Raw genomic sequence first — 15000 nt, 5'->3', positions numbered from 1 at the left:
TCCAGCTGGAGTTACAGACAAGGATTACACCTAGTCTTAGTTACATTTTTTTTTTAAAAAAGGATTAAGTTCATGACAGATTCAGTATTTAAAAGTCAATTTTAGTCTTAATTTGGTTGAATTTGCATCCTAAAAACTATTCCTCATTAAAAAAAAAAAATTAAAGGAGCATTCCAGAATAAAAATGCAATATCTCATTATGTCGTATTGTCTGAATTAGAGTTTTCAGCAGGATTGATGATTTTGTGTTGTTGTTGTTGTTGTTGTTGCACCCGGAACCCGACCTCAATCCACAGATCCTGCCCGCTATCCACCGATGTAGCGGTGAATAAAAATGTTATCGTAGTTAATTAGGGGGGAAAAAAAGCTCTTCAAAATGTAAATACACCTTCAAGCTGTCATTAGTAGACTTGGGATTAGATTAGGATTTCCTCCTAACTTGTTTCATGGATCTTCCACGGCATTAAGTGTAACTAGAAACGGATAAAAAGTATGACGTGTCGTCATTTAATAACTAAAAATTGTAATCGTTGAAAAATTGCTTTTGTATAAGAGAAATAAAACTGCTGTTATGGGAAAATAATCAGCTTCAGTGTGGCAGCAGCTCTGTAAACGCTGTTGTTGATTATTTTCCTGTGACAGCGCAACACGGGGGCTTTTATCCCTCGCTTACTGTGTGTGTAAGTCATTGTGTCCTTCAGCTTGTTTAATGGAGAGCAGTTTTCTTTCTGTCAGCGTGCGCGATCAATTTTTAATGAACGTATTGATCAGACGTCCGTGTCGGTGAGGGTTCGTGTCAAAGAGGATCTCGTTTGCACATAGCAGAGGTAAAATAAAACGACTTTCGTGTTTTTTAAAAACGTGACTTTTGTGTCATTTTTAACATTTAACATTTTGTGATTTTAATTGTACATATTTGTAATTAGATCAGATTGGACAGTGTGAAAAAAAATTCAGGACTATTATGTGTTTTTTGTTTTGCTTTTTTGTTTTTCAATGAATTTTTTTTCTATTCCATATTTGAGAGGTTCGTTATACGGCAAAAATCCAGCGCATGATGTAATCTTATTCTCATTTTAAAGTGAGAATCTGCCAAGTCCAAATCTCGTAAATAAACCCTACATGGTCAACAGCAGGAAAAACTAAGAACGCTGCTCTTTCTCTGCTTGTTTTTGTGTGTGTGTGATGTCATGTTCATTTGTTTCGCTCCGTCGTGATGAACGTGACGGTCGGAGTTTGATCAGAAGCAGAAAGCGGCTAAGCGCGCTCTCGTTACGAGGCTGATTTGAAGGCTGAATCTGTGCACTTGAAGGGCGTCCAGGATATTTTGGACTGGTTCTCTAATTCGCTCTGCATTGCTGTGATAAAGTTTCCTTTCAGTCTACAGAGAATAAAGCAAGCCAAACTGACCCAAACTGTCTCCTGGAGTTATTCCTAGCCATGAAACATGAAACATATCCGTATAAACCCGTTGTGCTTTAAAAAGAGGTGTATGCAATACACTGTAAAAAATAATAATAATAAAAGGAACACAGTCCTTTAGGGAACACCACTGATCATGAGACGTGGATCGATGAGGCTTTACTGCGTTGCATGTTGTTTGTTTAAGGCTGAAAGTTTTTTGTTTTGTTTTTTTTTGCAGTAAAAAGCAATGTAAACTTAAGGCAGCATGGATTCAATGTCTTATGTTGTATAAAACTCCAAACGCATCATTCCTTAGCACAAAAAAACTGCGCCTTTAGTGAACGCCACCCGAACGCACCCGAATAAATAAATACAAATGGTATATTCCAATGCAAAACACACTGAAAAGCTATTGTCACACTTTTTTTTTTTTTTTTTTTTTGCAATGACCTCATTTAGCACAGTGATCCCGACCCATTTTGTAATAAGAAACATTGCTCTGCTCCTTGTTCACGTTTCCACCGGAGCGAGATTGACCTCTATTTTGATTTCCATTAAAAAAATAATAAAATAAGAAACTGTAATCAGTATTTAGGAGGGATGACCACCACTGGATCTCCAGTCCTGGGCCTCCACATGAGGACTTGTGCATCGTTGGCGTTGGGTTTGATCATGGCGTTGGGCGGGATCGGCTCGTTTTTGCCCAGCAGTTGCGGCTGTTCCTGAGCGATGGGCTCCAGAAGCTTGGATCGCTTCCCCAGCGGTTTGTCCGGATCCACCTCGATGTGCAGCCGCATGCGCCAGCGCACCGTCTGCAGCACCACCGTCTCTCCTGACGCCTGGTTAATGGCCACCAGCCATGTGGTGAAGCTCTGGTCCCTCCAGATGTCGCTGAGCATCGGCATGTTGCTCTCGCTCACCGGAACACCCCACGTCACGCTCGGGTAGAAGTTGTCGTTCATGCTGACGGTGAATTTGGTGTCTTTCTTGGTAGGACCCACGACGGTGCAGGTCTCCGTGGTGTTGCCGTACCAGGGGTAGTTCACGCCATCCGAGTCGCTGATGGCTTGGATTTTACCATCACGGAGATCCGGAAGCTCCCAGCTCGACCTGCAGGAAAGAGAAACGCTCATGAAAAGTGTCTACAGGAAGAGAAGGAAGAGAAGACATTTTCTCTCCCTGTTTCTCAAGAGAGAGAAAGATCATTTTTTTCTGATCTTGCAAAACGATTAGGCTTGAAGATTTATCATGCCAACTTATCCAAAATATGGAACAATGCAATTAAACCGCTCTTGAGGAAACATTTTTGCAGAAACGATCTGAAAATCACAGCAGCTACTTTATAGACCCTGAGGTTCACTGAGTCACGCTAATCACTGACGGAAGCAGCGGAGCAGAAGTCCCCAAAGGCAACAGACGCATCTTTATTTTTAGCTACTTGGGGTCGGGTTAAAGACAGCATAATGGCCGTGCTGTATATTTTTGACTCGGGGTTAGAGGGGAGAGAGGTCTGTCCGTCCCTGAAAGAACACTGTCACTAATATAAACACAGTTGTATCTCTTCTAAGCTCCCATGATCATCTGGCTGGGTTTGTAAATCACAGTAACAATAGCGAGTATTATGATTAAAAATACTCAATACTGAGCCCTCGGCTGTTTCAGATGAACTTCTCGGATAAACCAGGAATTACAGTCAGTGTTTGAATAAAAAATAAAAAGAAAACGGAACTAAACATGGTGTTGGAGTTGGGATTGAGACTCTAAAATGCTACACACATCTGTCACAAAGCTATAAGGTCAAACAGGTCTTTGGTGTGTGAAAGCTGTTTTTTTGATCCTGGGAATGATCCAGAGAATCAATCCCTGGTCCTCTTGGAAAATGGTGGTCTGATGTTCGCTCTGTGGTGCCGTCCGCATCATGCGTGTCAGCGCTGCACACAGAGTAACGTGATTGGTTCGAGTTGTTACTTTACTTCCTGTTTCAAGTTTGGAAATGCAGAGGTTAGTGTTGTTACAGTCGCGAGAGGACACGGAAACGCTTGAGTGATACACAAACCTGCCATTCTCATGACTGGAATGCTGTAATCAGCTCATCTTTTTTGGTGTGAGAGCTTGCTCTGAAAGAATCACCTAAAAATCGCACATCTCGTGTCAGCCTGCGTAGATAAAATGTTTCTTATACGAGAATGGCTTGTAGTTTGCAGGTGATCCTGCATTGATGGTGCTATGCAACGTCCAAAAAAAATACTGCTTGTGTGTTGCTTCCAAAGGAAACGTGCACAAAAACTGAAGTATGGAATTGCGCAGTCGATCCACAGTTCGGAAGAAACCTGGGATTATAAGCTCCGCCCTCAAACGAACCCGGAATCGGTCCTGGGTGTGGCCTCGAGTGTGAAAATGTCTTTAGAGAAAACTGTTTCCTTAATTTAAGACTTATTTGGATAGTCAGGTGTTCTTAGCTTCCTGAATGAGCCCTACTTAGAAACCTCTTTAATAGAGTCCTACATAAAACTTTTAAGTGTCCCCGCAGTGGGACTTTTTTTTTTTAAAGAGTCCAGATTGACATTCGAGTCGATTTTACTGACTGCAGGAAAACAGTGACCTTTCTGCCAGAACCGTGTGGATCAGCAGAACGGCGCTGACAAAACCATCTGTGCAGGAGACCCGTGCGTCGCATTTATCTCACACTGGGTTCAGATGTAGATGAAGGTGTGTGTGTGTGTGTGTGTGTGTGTGTGTGTGTGTGTGTGCGCAATGTTATTTTTAAAAAAGAGGTTAATTTAAAAATGTCCGCCCATCTGATACTTATTCCGTTCTTTATAAATGGTCACGTACACCTACACCTGCCTTGTACCTACAATCAATGACCAGTTTAGCAAAACCACCTACTATACTTACTTATTATAGCCCAGCTGCTGTAGTGTACAAAGTATTGGCACCCCTTCTACCCCATCCATCAGTCAAAAAGCGCAGCACCACGCAGGTGTTATGTGGGTGGTGGTTAATTCCAGTACATTGACACCATTGTGTGTGTGTGTGTGTGTGTTTGTTCTTGTGGGTTGTTGTTAAGCATTGTGTTGAACACTCACTGCACTTTAGTACAAACCACACACCTCTACCATGTCAGTTTTAAACAGATATGAATAAAAGGAGCACTATTCATTTTTTAAGTGGTCAGAGTTTTGCTCCAGTAGCTTCGACCTAAACCCTGCCTTACTGAGCTCCAAAATAAAACCATAATTCTGTCATATTTCTACACAAACTGCCATGAAATTAATAAAAGAAATATGCCTGTATTTCTAAAGCTCACACCAACCACGCCAGCGTATCTCTGTGGAGTAAACTAAACTGCTAAACTAATATGAGATGGCTCTTCTTGTTGTTGACTACAAACAACAGTTCCCTGACCCAGTTGTTGCTGAATAAAGTTCTGTGAATTGTTGTGTGTTGTTATTCTGTGAATGTTAAAAAAATGCTTAATAGTTAATTTTTTTGTTTGTTTAAAAACCGTTCTGGTCTAGACCACGCCCACTTCCGGTTCAATTCTGAATATTTGGAGAGCTGAACAGAGGTACAGGCAGTGGCGTTGTGTTACACACCTAACTGAGAGTAAACCATTATCCGTGCTCCATGTACGTCACTTTCCACTGATGCGTGAGGCAGCGATAATGCTTTGTACACAGCAACAGATGAGCCACAATCAGTAATTCTACACCTACAAAGCGACCTATATGGTAGATGACTAAAGCGTGTAGTTTCATGAATGCGAAAAAAGAAAGGGGGAAAAACAACGACTTCCTGTCTGAGGCCAGCGAGATGCTGTCGCATGCACTAAGTGCTTCTTTATTGAATTACTGAGAAAGGAAACCGTCGTGCTGTAGATCAGGGGAAGTATCGCTTTCTCTCATGCTGCTCACTTTACGTTTAATGGAAGATCTGATGCTGAAAGAGAGCGATCAATCACAGTGTGCACGAGGGGATGCATTTTAACACCGAGCTGTTAATTACCAGGTCACAGAAGGGCTGAGTTTGACCTTATAGCTGTGAAAAAAAAAAAACACAAACCACATGCTTTTTAATCTAGTACACATAACACTACTGTTCATAGTGTAAGATGTATGATGGGGATCTGAGTTTTGCTGCAAGTAATAGATCATTCACACTTATATACACACAGACACACACACACACACACACAAAATGACAGCACAAGATCAATCTTCGACAAAATCTTTAGCGCACGGAAAATGTCAAGGAACTGTCTTTCTGTTCTGCAGTTCACCTTACAGAAAAACAAAACAAATTCCATCAACCTGGCTGTCTGATGATGTGTGGAACCATCCGAGTGGGCCATCTGACAAAGTTTCACAGAGTTTAAGAAGTGATGAAATACCGAAATACTGCAAACTGACACGGTTAATCACATCGTTAGCGTTTTGCTATAGTGCAGGGATTCGCAAACTTATTAGACTGAAAAAAAAACAAGTTTCAGAGTAAATTTTTAAAAAAAGTTTCCAAGAACCAGATTTCATTTTAAGAACAACAAAGAGACTCTGTACCATCAAATTCGTTTATTCGACTCAGCTCATCTTTTCGCTCACCAGAAACACTGTAACATTTCACATTAACATCACTTCCTGGTTTTAATCATTAAAAAAACTGCAGTTAGAGCTCTTGAGTGGTGCAACAAATACATCGTTCGCGCTAATCTTTGTGAGACTAGGGAGCGAGTTCAAATCGTGATGATGTCACAGCCGTACGTGGCCAGAAGCCTAAGCAGCGACACTAGCCAAACACTCATGTATGCGGAAGAGGGCTGATAGCGATCTCCTCCGAGTGATTGACTCTTTTTTTCAGATGTTAACTTAAAACGGTTGGTGTCTTTAGTTCAGTCTGTATATTGTGATATCTCCTTACTGAGGCTACACGTGACGAATCACGTGTTCACGCACGTTGTTCACGCACTCGCTGCGTACTTTGTGTACACCTGGATGATTAAAAGCATCGTCCACTAGAGGGCAGATGAGAGCCGAATTGTGTAAAATGTTTCACAGCAGTTATTCTGGGACGCGTATTTATCTTAAAAGTAGCTATTGTTTTCACCCCAAAGTTGATTATTTTCCCATAACAGCATCTCCCTGTGCATTTTATTCCTCTTACACCACAGCAATTTGCTAAAGATTACAACTTTTTTAATTTATTAAAAATCGCAACCGCAAAGCGTAAACTCCTCTGTCCCGAAGATGTCCGAAAACTTAAAGTTACAGCTTTACCTCTGACTGTTTCAAAGCGCTGACACTGGAGACTCCTTCCATAAATATTAAATAAACATCTTGTTACAGGAATACAGAAACATCTCGTTTCACCGTATCAACACACGATTGCACACGTTTTCTATTTTTACTCCATTTATGTGAATCAGCCGTTACTATAGAAACAAGCAGCTGCTCTGCTGTTAGAGCTGCTGTTATAGAAATTTAATCAACACCTTCTGACCAATCAGAATCCAGCACCTGGATTGAAACTGATGGGGAAGGTGTGTGAGGACATATCATCAGCTCCTGGGAGTTTAAGAGATAAAAAGATAATAAATCCATAAAATGCAGATTATGAGTAAATAAAACTAAGTAGCTTCAGTTTTCACTGAAGTTTGTTGACACTGCTAATGAAATGTAGCTTTTAAAAAAATAGTCCAACCCTCTAAATGCTGATTAGCAAAATATTAATCTCACAAATTATTTTCCAGGAATTAAAAGCTCTGCTCAATTAGAAACTTTCTTTAAACACTGTTGCTACTCGCTGAGTCGCTCGCTGCCTGAAGACATCTTGTGACACACTAAAGGCTTTTTTTTTTCAGAAAATAGGTCGTGGTGTGGTTTCTACAACAGGAAGTAGGCCATGAGAAACCGTTGCAGGATCTGGGCTACAAAATGTCATTGAACATCTCCGCCACAAGTTCTGTACAAGACCACCAACGGCTTCTGAATTCAACAAGTTGAAAGCAGTTAACAAAACCATCCTAAACCACGCCACCGCAACTTATGTGTGATTATTTTGTCCTTAGAACCTCAGACAACCTCAGAGTTGTTTGCTTTACATTGTCTGAGGAGGTGAAAGATGACAATGTGCCACTTCCGCAATAAATTATTCTACACAGCAGCTGTGACAGTAGTGCAGGTTTCTATGAATGCTCTCGATCTAATACGTTACCGTTTCTATAGTAACAGCTCGTTCACAAGGACTCGTACGGCAGACGCTCCGCATAAACAGATTTTTAAAAAAAAGAAGTTTAAAGAGATATATAGTTAACATTTATGGAAGGAGTCTCCAGTGTCAGTGCTTTGTAGCAGTCATGGTTTAAGTTTCCCGACATCTTCAGGACAGAAGACGCTTTTTAGGGTTTCTCGGTAACACGCATAACAATCTGCTTTTTTTTGTCTTATTATCTTCCGAAGAAAGAAAGAAAGAAAGAGAGGCTAGTGAGGGAACTTGTTTATAGCTGCTATAACGTAAGTGACAACAGGAATTAACTTGTTCCACGACACTAAATATGTCTGTTAAAAGGATTAAAAAGTGTGACGTGTCGTACTTTAACAGATAAAATTTGTAATCATCTGCAAGTTGCTGTGGTGTAAGAGGAATAAAACACTTGGGGAGGTGCTGTTACAGGAAAGTAATCAACTTCAAGCTGGTAACAGTAACTCTGCTTCCAGCTCACGCATTGTGTCACCGGTGTGTGATATTTGTAATGAATACGTGGTGTTTGTTCACGTGTACGTCAGCAGCGGAGTTTATTAATAACCGAGATCATTTCAGTAAACATGTCCCTGGATGATCCGAATAAAATCTGTATAAAATTGTGTTGTTGTTTTTTTTTCATGAAATGTTTAAATCCACAAATTGGGACGAATGACACTAGCTGTTCAATCAGGACAAAAGTAATGGCGCCCTACAATAAGAGGGACGCGTTAGTGTGCGTCTCTGGTAGCTGATGCTCTGCGGTGGCTGAGCTGCATTAGTGGAACACTGAGTGAAGGTTGTGCTCTTTCACCATTTAGTCAGCATTTCTTCTCCTTTTCAGCTCTCTGCAAGCTTTACCTTTTATGGAGTTTTGTGGGTGTGGTTAAATGTAAAGTAAACATTCTTTGAGTTTATATATGGCTGATTGATGTTTATCCATTCACACATGAATACAAAGTAAATTATCAATTTTTTTGCAGATCTGGCATTAACACATAACTTTACTGAAAAAAATAATAAATGAGGCCCAGTGGGTATAAAATAATATGGAGTCTGATGGTGAACCGCGTGCCTTTAAAACGCAGGATAAGTCAGATGGCTGTTATCTTGGGAGCACAAACTCAAAAACACCTCTTATCTAAAAAAGCCACATGTGACGCAGAGACGATGACAATAATGTGTGTTAATTATTGCGATATATTGTACAGTCGAATATCAGGACATACCTAGCTCAGTTTGCTGACCATTTCAGGTGTGTGTGTGTGTGTGTGTGTGTGTGGGTCACTCAGTGTTAATTGGAATGTCATAAAGCCTATAGGAATACTTATATTTTTTACAGTTATGAAATAAGGCAAAAAAAAAAAAAAAAAACCTTCACAAACCCAGCCAACATGGCAACCCGGTCATGAGTCACTTACATGCCCTCGGCTCCGTATCGGTTGTAGAACTCCATGTGGTTGCACGCCTGGATCCAGCCCACCGTCCACGTCTCCTTGGCGGCCACCGGGGGCACGAGGACGCGCGCGGTGGCGCGGAAGTGCGGCGTCCGGTAGCGCAGCACCACGCTGGAGGACTCGTCGATGCTGGTGGGGTTCGGGTCGATGGAGGTGGTCACCTCGAGCACGGCGACGCTCTCGCGGAAACTCTTCGGCTTGCACCTGAGGCTCTGGATGCAGCCCATGGCGTTGAACAGCAGCAGCAGCAGCAGCAGCAGCGAGGACGACGAGGAGATCCACCACAGCAACGTCCCGGAGCGTGCACGAGACCCGACCGCATGCACCGAATATTGCATCCGTGTTGTTTTTTTTTGTTTGTTTTTTTTTTTGCGCGTTATTATCGCATCCTCGTGCAGGAGATCAAACGGAAAGGGTCAAGCTCCGTCCCTGTCATCTCACTGCAATGCAAAAGAAAAGAAATAAAGAAATAAAGAAATCCTCAGCAATGACGCTGAAGCGTGCTGGAGCAGAAATTCTGACTTTTTCTTTTTTTCTTTTTTTCAGATGTCCGTGTGTGCGCGTGCACTCGCGAGGAGTTTCGGCGTCTTCATGATGTCTCTCCTCACCAGTGACCCTCCGGTGGCCGGTTGCACGCGCGTGCGTCCGCTCCCCAAAAAAGCGTTCAAGCGCAAATCGAGTCTACAGAAACGTCATCATTTTTTTTTCTGCAAATGATTTTTTATTAAAAAATAAATAATCGCGGCGCGGAAGCATTATAGCTGTTTATATGAGGTTATAAGGGTCATATGAACATCCGCAAACTGGGAACATTGGAGTTGTGAGAAGTTTGTGAGAGTGGAAATAAAACATTGCAGTCCGCGCGCTCCTACAGAAAACTGCGAAAAAAGCGCATCCTAAAGCGCGTAAAAGCGAAAAGTCAATAATTCCTAAAGTTTAATAAGTTCTAAAGAACCTCTAAAGTAGGCTTTGAGTCGCACTGTCACTAATAATGTATCTTTAATCTAATGAAGCCTGAATGCGGAATTATTCAAAAAATAAACAAAAAGAAAACATCCGAATTTGGTATTTCCGTCTTAATGAGCTTAAAGTTGAGCTGCCTTTTTTTTTTTTTTTTTTTAGCACAAGATGATTAAATCCTGACTTGTTTTTTGTGGATCTCTTCACAGCTGTAGAAAAGTGCATTTCATTTTTTTTTGGTCCATTAGAATTAAAAAAAGGAGAAAAAGAAAATCCAAAAATTTGCGCTTCTTCCACATTTCAGCATCCCAGAAGAGCGACTTTCCGCCTTCCTCCTCCTCCTCCAGGCACAGTGCCGACAATAAATGAGATAAAATATAATATAATCAAGCACGTCCCAGTTTCATCTCTCTCTCTCTCTCTCTCTCTCTCTCTCTCTCTCGCTCTCTGACTCGGTGTCTGGGTGTGAAAGTTTTGGCACCCCGTGTTACTTCTCGTGCGTTCCGGTTTCCATTGCTGCGTCGTCGTCCTGCAGCTCTGCGCTTCTGGTGATTACAACACACACACACACACACACACACACGAAAAAAGAGCCTCCGGTCTCTTTATTTCAAGGGCTCTTGAAAAACGTCACTTGTCCTCCCCTCTCGGACGAAGAGCATTGTGGGTAATGTAGTTGCTCACCACGTGGGTCGTTTTTCTTGTCAGTGAGCGCATTAAGACTCACAAACTAATGGCGTCCAAATTATAAAATTCAATCCCTGATGATTTATTGACGTCTGTTTACGTGTAAATGCTTAGATTAAAGTTATTAATAATTTTATTTTCATGATATATAATGCACTGTGTCAGATGTAGTGAGTAGAGCTGAATCCGAAGTAGCTTGCGGTGCACTGGAGAGAGTTCGGGGTCTGTTCCTGGATCACTGCATGGACATGAGGCAGGAATACACCCCGGGTGTGACACCATGCACACACACACACACACACACACTCATTTAGCGTCACCGGTCCACCTACTGGAATGTATTTGGGAGGAAACCGGAGAACCCGGAGGAAACCCGCTGCACAGAAACACCATGGCGCCTGAGATCAGGATCGAACCCGAGACTTTGGAAATGCGAACGCAAACTTATTGCACTGAAGTGGACAAGCTAGGACTTTTTTTTTTTTTTTCAAGTTATTTAGTTAGTTAGTTATTTTTGCGTGTGATGAAAATTTGTTTGGTTTTATCTCTCAATCAAATTCAGTCTAACTGAACATTAACATTTTCAGCAATAGTGTTGCAAGAGCAAAACAGTTTCCTGGCAGTGTGCGCATTACACATTTCCTGATCTAGCTAAACTAATTACATTATTATTATTATTATTATTATTATTATTATTATTAGCCTATTATTAATAGTAGTAGTAGTTATAATAGTATAGTATAGTATAGTATAGTATAGTATAGTATACTAGTAGTTATTAATTATAAATAACAACAACAACAACAATAACAATAATAATAATAAACACTATTAATGCTATTATTACAGGCTGCTGCCTTTCTAACACTCAGTATGCTGTAAATAAATAAATAAATAAATAAATAAATAAATAAGTGTTCTGTTTAAAAGCATTCTTGTGTTATTTCTTTTTAAAATGTAGAATGATTTGATTGTAATTTCTGTCGCTTTCTGTTGAGCCTCTTGAATATGCCTCTGCTTGATGCCATGGAAACGGATCATTCCACTCGGAGTGGGAGATGGGGGGGGAGCATGATGCGGTACAAGGATCAGCCGGAAAAGTATAAAAAAATAGTCAACTGTTCGACTAGTACACATTATTAACAAACAAACAAACAGACAGATAGAGAAATAAATAGATAAATAAATGTATATCTGCGCTGTTGGACATGGGTGTGTCCCCTACAGCATCAGTGGAAGGTGCGGTGTAGCTGACCACGCGCGCGCTGTGTGTTAGACAGTATTATTATTATTATTATTATTATTACTACTGCTGCTACAGACCGGTTTGTTTATTTGTTTATTTGTTTATTTTCTTCTCGGTAAACACCAGTCGTTGACGAGCGCGAGATGCCGTGTAACCCGAGCCGGATGAGAGCGCGAGAGCGCGGGGACGTGCTGGGGCGCGCGGAGTTCCTCTCCCTGCATCAGCCGCATCAGCAGCAGCATCAGCAGCGTAATGGCGGCGCGGCGCGGAGCGCGAGCTGCACCAAACCCCACCAGCACCACGAGCACGCGCCGCAGCCGCCCGGTGACGGAGGGAAGGAGCGCGCGGAGGCGCCGCGGTGGCCGGAAGAGGACTGCATGCGGCTGAACCCGTCCCTCAGGGGCATCGCGGTCAGCTCGCTCCTGGCCATCGACATCCACCTGTCCAAGCGCCTCGGCGTGTGCGCGCGCGCGTCCTCCCCGTGGGGCAGCGCGCGCTCCGTCGTCACCCTGCTCGCGCTCACCGGACACGGGCTCACGTGGATCGGCGGCACGCTGGTGTGTCTGACCCGCAGCAGCACCGAGGCCGGACAGGAAGTGCTGATCAACCTGCTGCTGGGTAAAAGCGCAGCTTCTGTCTGTCTATTACATGGTAGTAAATGTTAGTAAACAGTAGTAAACTGTAATAAACGGTAATAAACATTAGTAAAGGTTAGTAAACAGTAGTAAACGGTAATAAACAGTAGTAAATGTTAGTAAACAGTAGTAAACGGTAATAAACAGTAGTAAATGTTAGTAAACAGTAGTAAACGGTAATAAACAGTAGTAACGGGTAGTGAACGGTAATAAAAGGTAATAAACTTTAGTAAATGTTAGTAAACAGTAGTAAACGGTAATAAACGGTAGTAAATGTAGGTAAAGGTTAGTAAACGTTAGCAAGTGTATGAAATGTTAGTAAACTGTAATAAAGGGTAGTAAATGGTAATAAACAGTAATAAATGTTAGTAAACGTTAGTAAAAGTTAGTAAATGTTAGTAACGGGTAGTAAAGGGTAATAAATGTTAGTAAACATGAGTAAACTATAGTAAATGTTAGTAAACGGTATTAAATTCTTAGTAGTAAACCGTAGTAAACTATAGAAAACGTTAGTAAATGTTAGTTTTAAACTGTAGGTAATGGTAGTAAATATTAGTAAATGGTAGTAAACAGTAGTAAACAGTAGTAAACAGTAGTAGATGGTAGTAGATGTTAGTAAATGGCGCACTTCCTGTCCCTCCAGCGCTCGTGCTCGACATCCTGACGGTGGCCGGAGTGCAGAAGCTGGTGAAGCGCAGAGGACCGTGGGAAATGAGCCCAGGCTTCCTGGACTGCATGGCCATGGACGTGTACTCGTTCCCGGCGGCTCACGCCAGCAGGGCGGCGATGGTGTCCCGGTTCCTGCTGTCCCACCTGGTCCTGGCCGTGCCGCTGCGGGTTCTGCTGGTCCTGTGGGCCGTTCTGGTCGGACTCTCCCGGGTTCTGCTCGGACAGCACCACGTGACCGACATGGCGTGCGGCTTCGCGCTCGGCTCGCTCCATTTCAGCCTGGTGGAGACGGTGTGGCTGCCGTCCAGCGCCTGCCAGACGCTGCTGTCTATAGGGAAGCTCAGCTGGAGCCCGTTTCGCTAACACACACACACACACACACACACACGTTAGCATTAGCTTTTAATCTCCACTGAGCTTTTTTTTGTTTAGGATCAATCTTTTATTGATTAGCGGTGCGCTAAACTCAAAACATGATCATAGTCCTGCTTGGTGTTTCAGGTTTTTGGTGAACCTCGACGTCCATTTTCAAAGAGAATGACGTTACATGTGACATACAGTACTGTGCAAAAGTCTTGGCACCCCCCCCCCCCCTTTTTTTTATTTTTTAGTACAAACTTTGTTATAGATGTTTATTTTCTGACTTCTACATTATTGATTCAGTACAAAAACATTTTAGATTCTAAACATTAGTTTTCCAGCACAAAATGAAATGTTACAGAAAAATGTTTGTATGTCAGTAAAGAAAGCAGCAGATTCCATAAGAGACACTTTTCAGATAAAAACATAATGAAGGCTGCTGGGTTTCACTGCAGAAATAAGAAGCGAGTCGACAGTCAAAGTCTCCAGAAGAACTGTGGCTGCTTCTGCAAGATGCTCAGTAACACTTCCAGCTCATTTCCTTATAAAACTGCACACACTGCACCTCAGATACTGCTTTATTTATTTAAACCGAAGGATCGTCACATTAAATACTGACTTTATTTCATTTATTACTGTTTACTGCTCTTTATAGGATTTTTTTAATGTAGAAACATTTAATTTCATTATTTTTGAAGGCATCTTTGCTCTACAGCATTTCTTTGCATGTGTCTAAGACTTTTGCACAGAACTGTAATGCCATCTTATAATCAAACGCACTCGTTTTTGGTGTCTGATTTTTGCGTCTTTAGTTTTTGAGGCTAATAGAGACTCTTTTTTAAATGTTTGTAAAACCTGGTTGCAAAAAAGTCTTGTAGCCGAGCAACCTGAGCAACATGATGCTGATGCTGAAGCAACTTTAGTTATAATCTGACTGAAGAATTGATCAAGAATTTTATTTAGGAATTGGGTTAACGTTAGCTAAAACGTGATCCACTCATTATTACGTATTAGCTGTAAAAGATAACGAGTGCTACTCGGCTAAGCTAATACTTTCAAGTACTCTAGAAATTTTATGATGACAACATCAAGGACGTCGTCATGGCATCGAAAGCCGAGGCGCTGCACAAACAGACGCTGTAAACTCAATCGTTAGCCGAAGAAAACGTTATCTAGCTAAATGTGTCCGTTATAGGCAACTCCTCAGTAAGAACATGACCTAGCCTTGGGTCTAGCGTTAGCTAGCTAGTTCCATGATGTAGGATTTAAGCTACGTAAATTTGCTAAAGCAATATAAACAGGCATGTTCGCTAACTAGCACGCTAAGCCTGTTAAAGTCTCGCTT

The 15000-nt window shown here is 41.8% G+C and overlaps 2 protein-coding genes across 2 annotated transcripts in view; one reads left to right on the top strand and one right to left on the bottom strand.

Annotated features, from left to right (window-relative positions):
• fam78ab (family with sequence similarity 78 member Ab) overlaps positions 1-10635 on the bottom strand; it is a 13196-nt gene extending 2561 nt beyond the window's left edge. Inside the window, exons 1-2 of the mRNA XM_026921983.3 lie at positions 9063-10635; positions 1-2514 (exon numbers count right to left, since the gene is read on the bottom strand). The exon at positions 1-2514 is cut by the window's left edge and continues 2561 nt beyond it. Of these exons, the coding sequence (XP_026777784.3) occupies positions 1989-2514; positions 9063-9436 (900 nt within the window). The 5' untranslated portion in view covers positions 9437-10635 and the 3' untranslated portion in view covers positions 1-1988. The remainder of the gene's footprint in view (positions 2515-9062) is intronic.
• Positions 10636-11804: 1169 nt separating this feature from the next.
• LOC113531596 (inactive phospholipid phosphatase 7) overlaps positions 11805-15000 on the top strand; it is a 4580-nt gene continuing 1384 nt past the window's right edge. Inside the window, exons 1-2 of the mRNA XM_026922419.3 lie at positions 11805-12609; positions 13270-15000. The exon at positions 13270-15000 is cut by the window's right edge and continues 1384 nt beyond it. Of these exons, the coding sequence (XP_026778220.3) occupies positions 12135-12609; positions 13270-13658 (864 nt within the window). The 5' untranslated portion in view covers positions 11805-12134 and the 3' untranslated portion in view covers positions 13659-15000. The remainder of the gene's footprint in view (positions 12610-13269) is intronic.

The sequence above is a fragment of the Pangasianodon hypophthalmus genome, chromosome 27, assembly GCF_027358585.1.
Source record: "Pangasianodon hypophthalmus isolate fPanHyp1 chromosome 27, fPanHyp1.pri, whole genome shotgun sequence".
NCBI lineage: Eukaryota > Metazoa > Chordata > Actinopteri > Siluriformes > Pangasiidae > Pangasianodon > Pangasianodon hypophthalmus.
The sequence above is the reverse complement of the archived record's forward strand: the minus strand, read 5'-3'. Positions and strand labels throughout refer to the sequence as shown.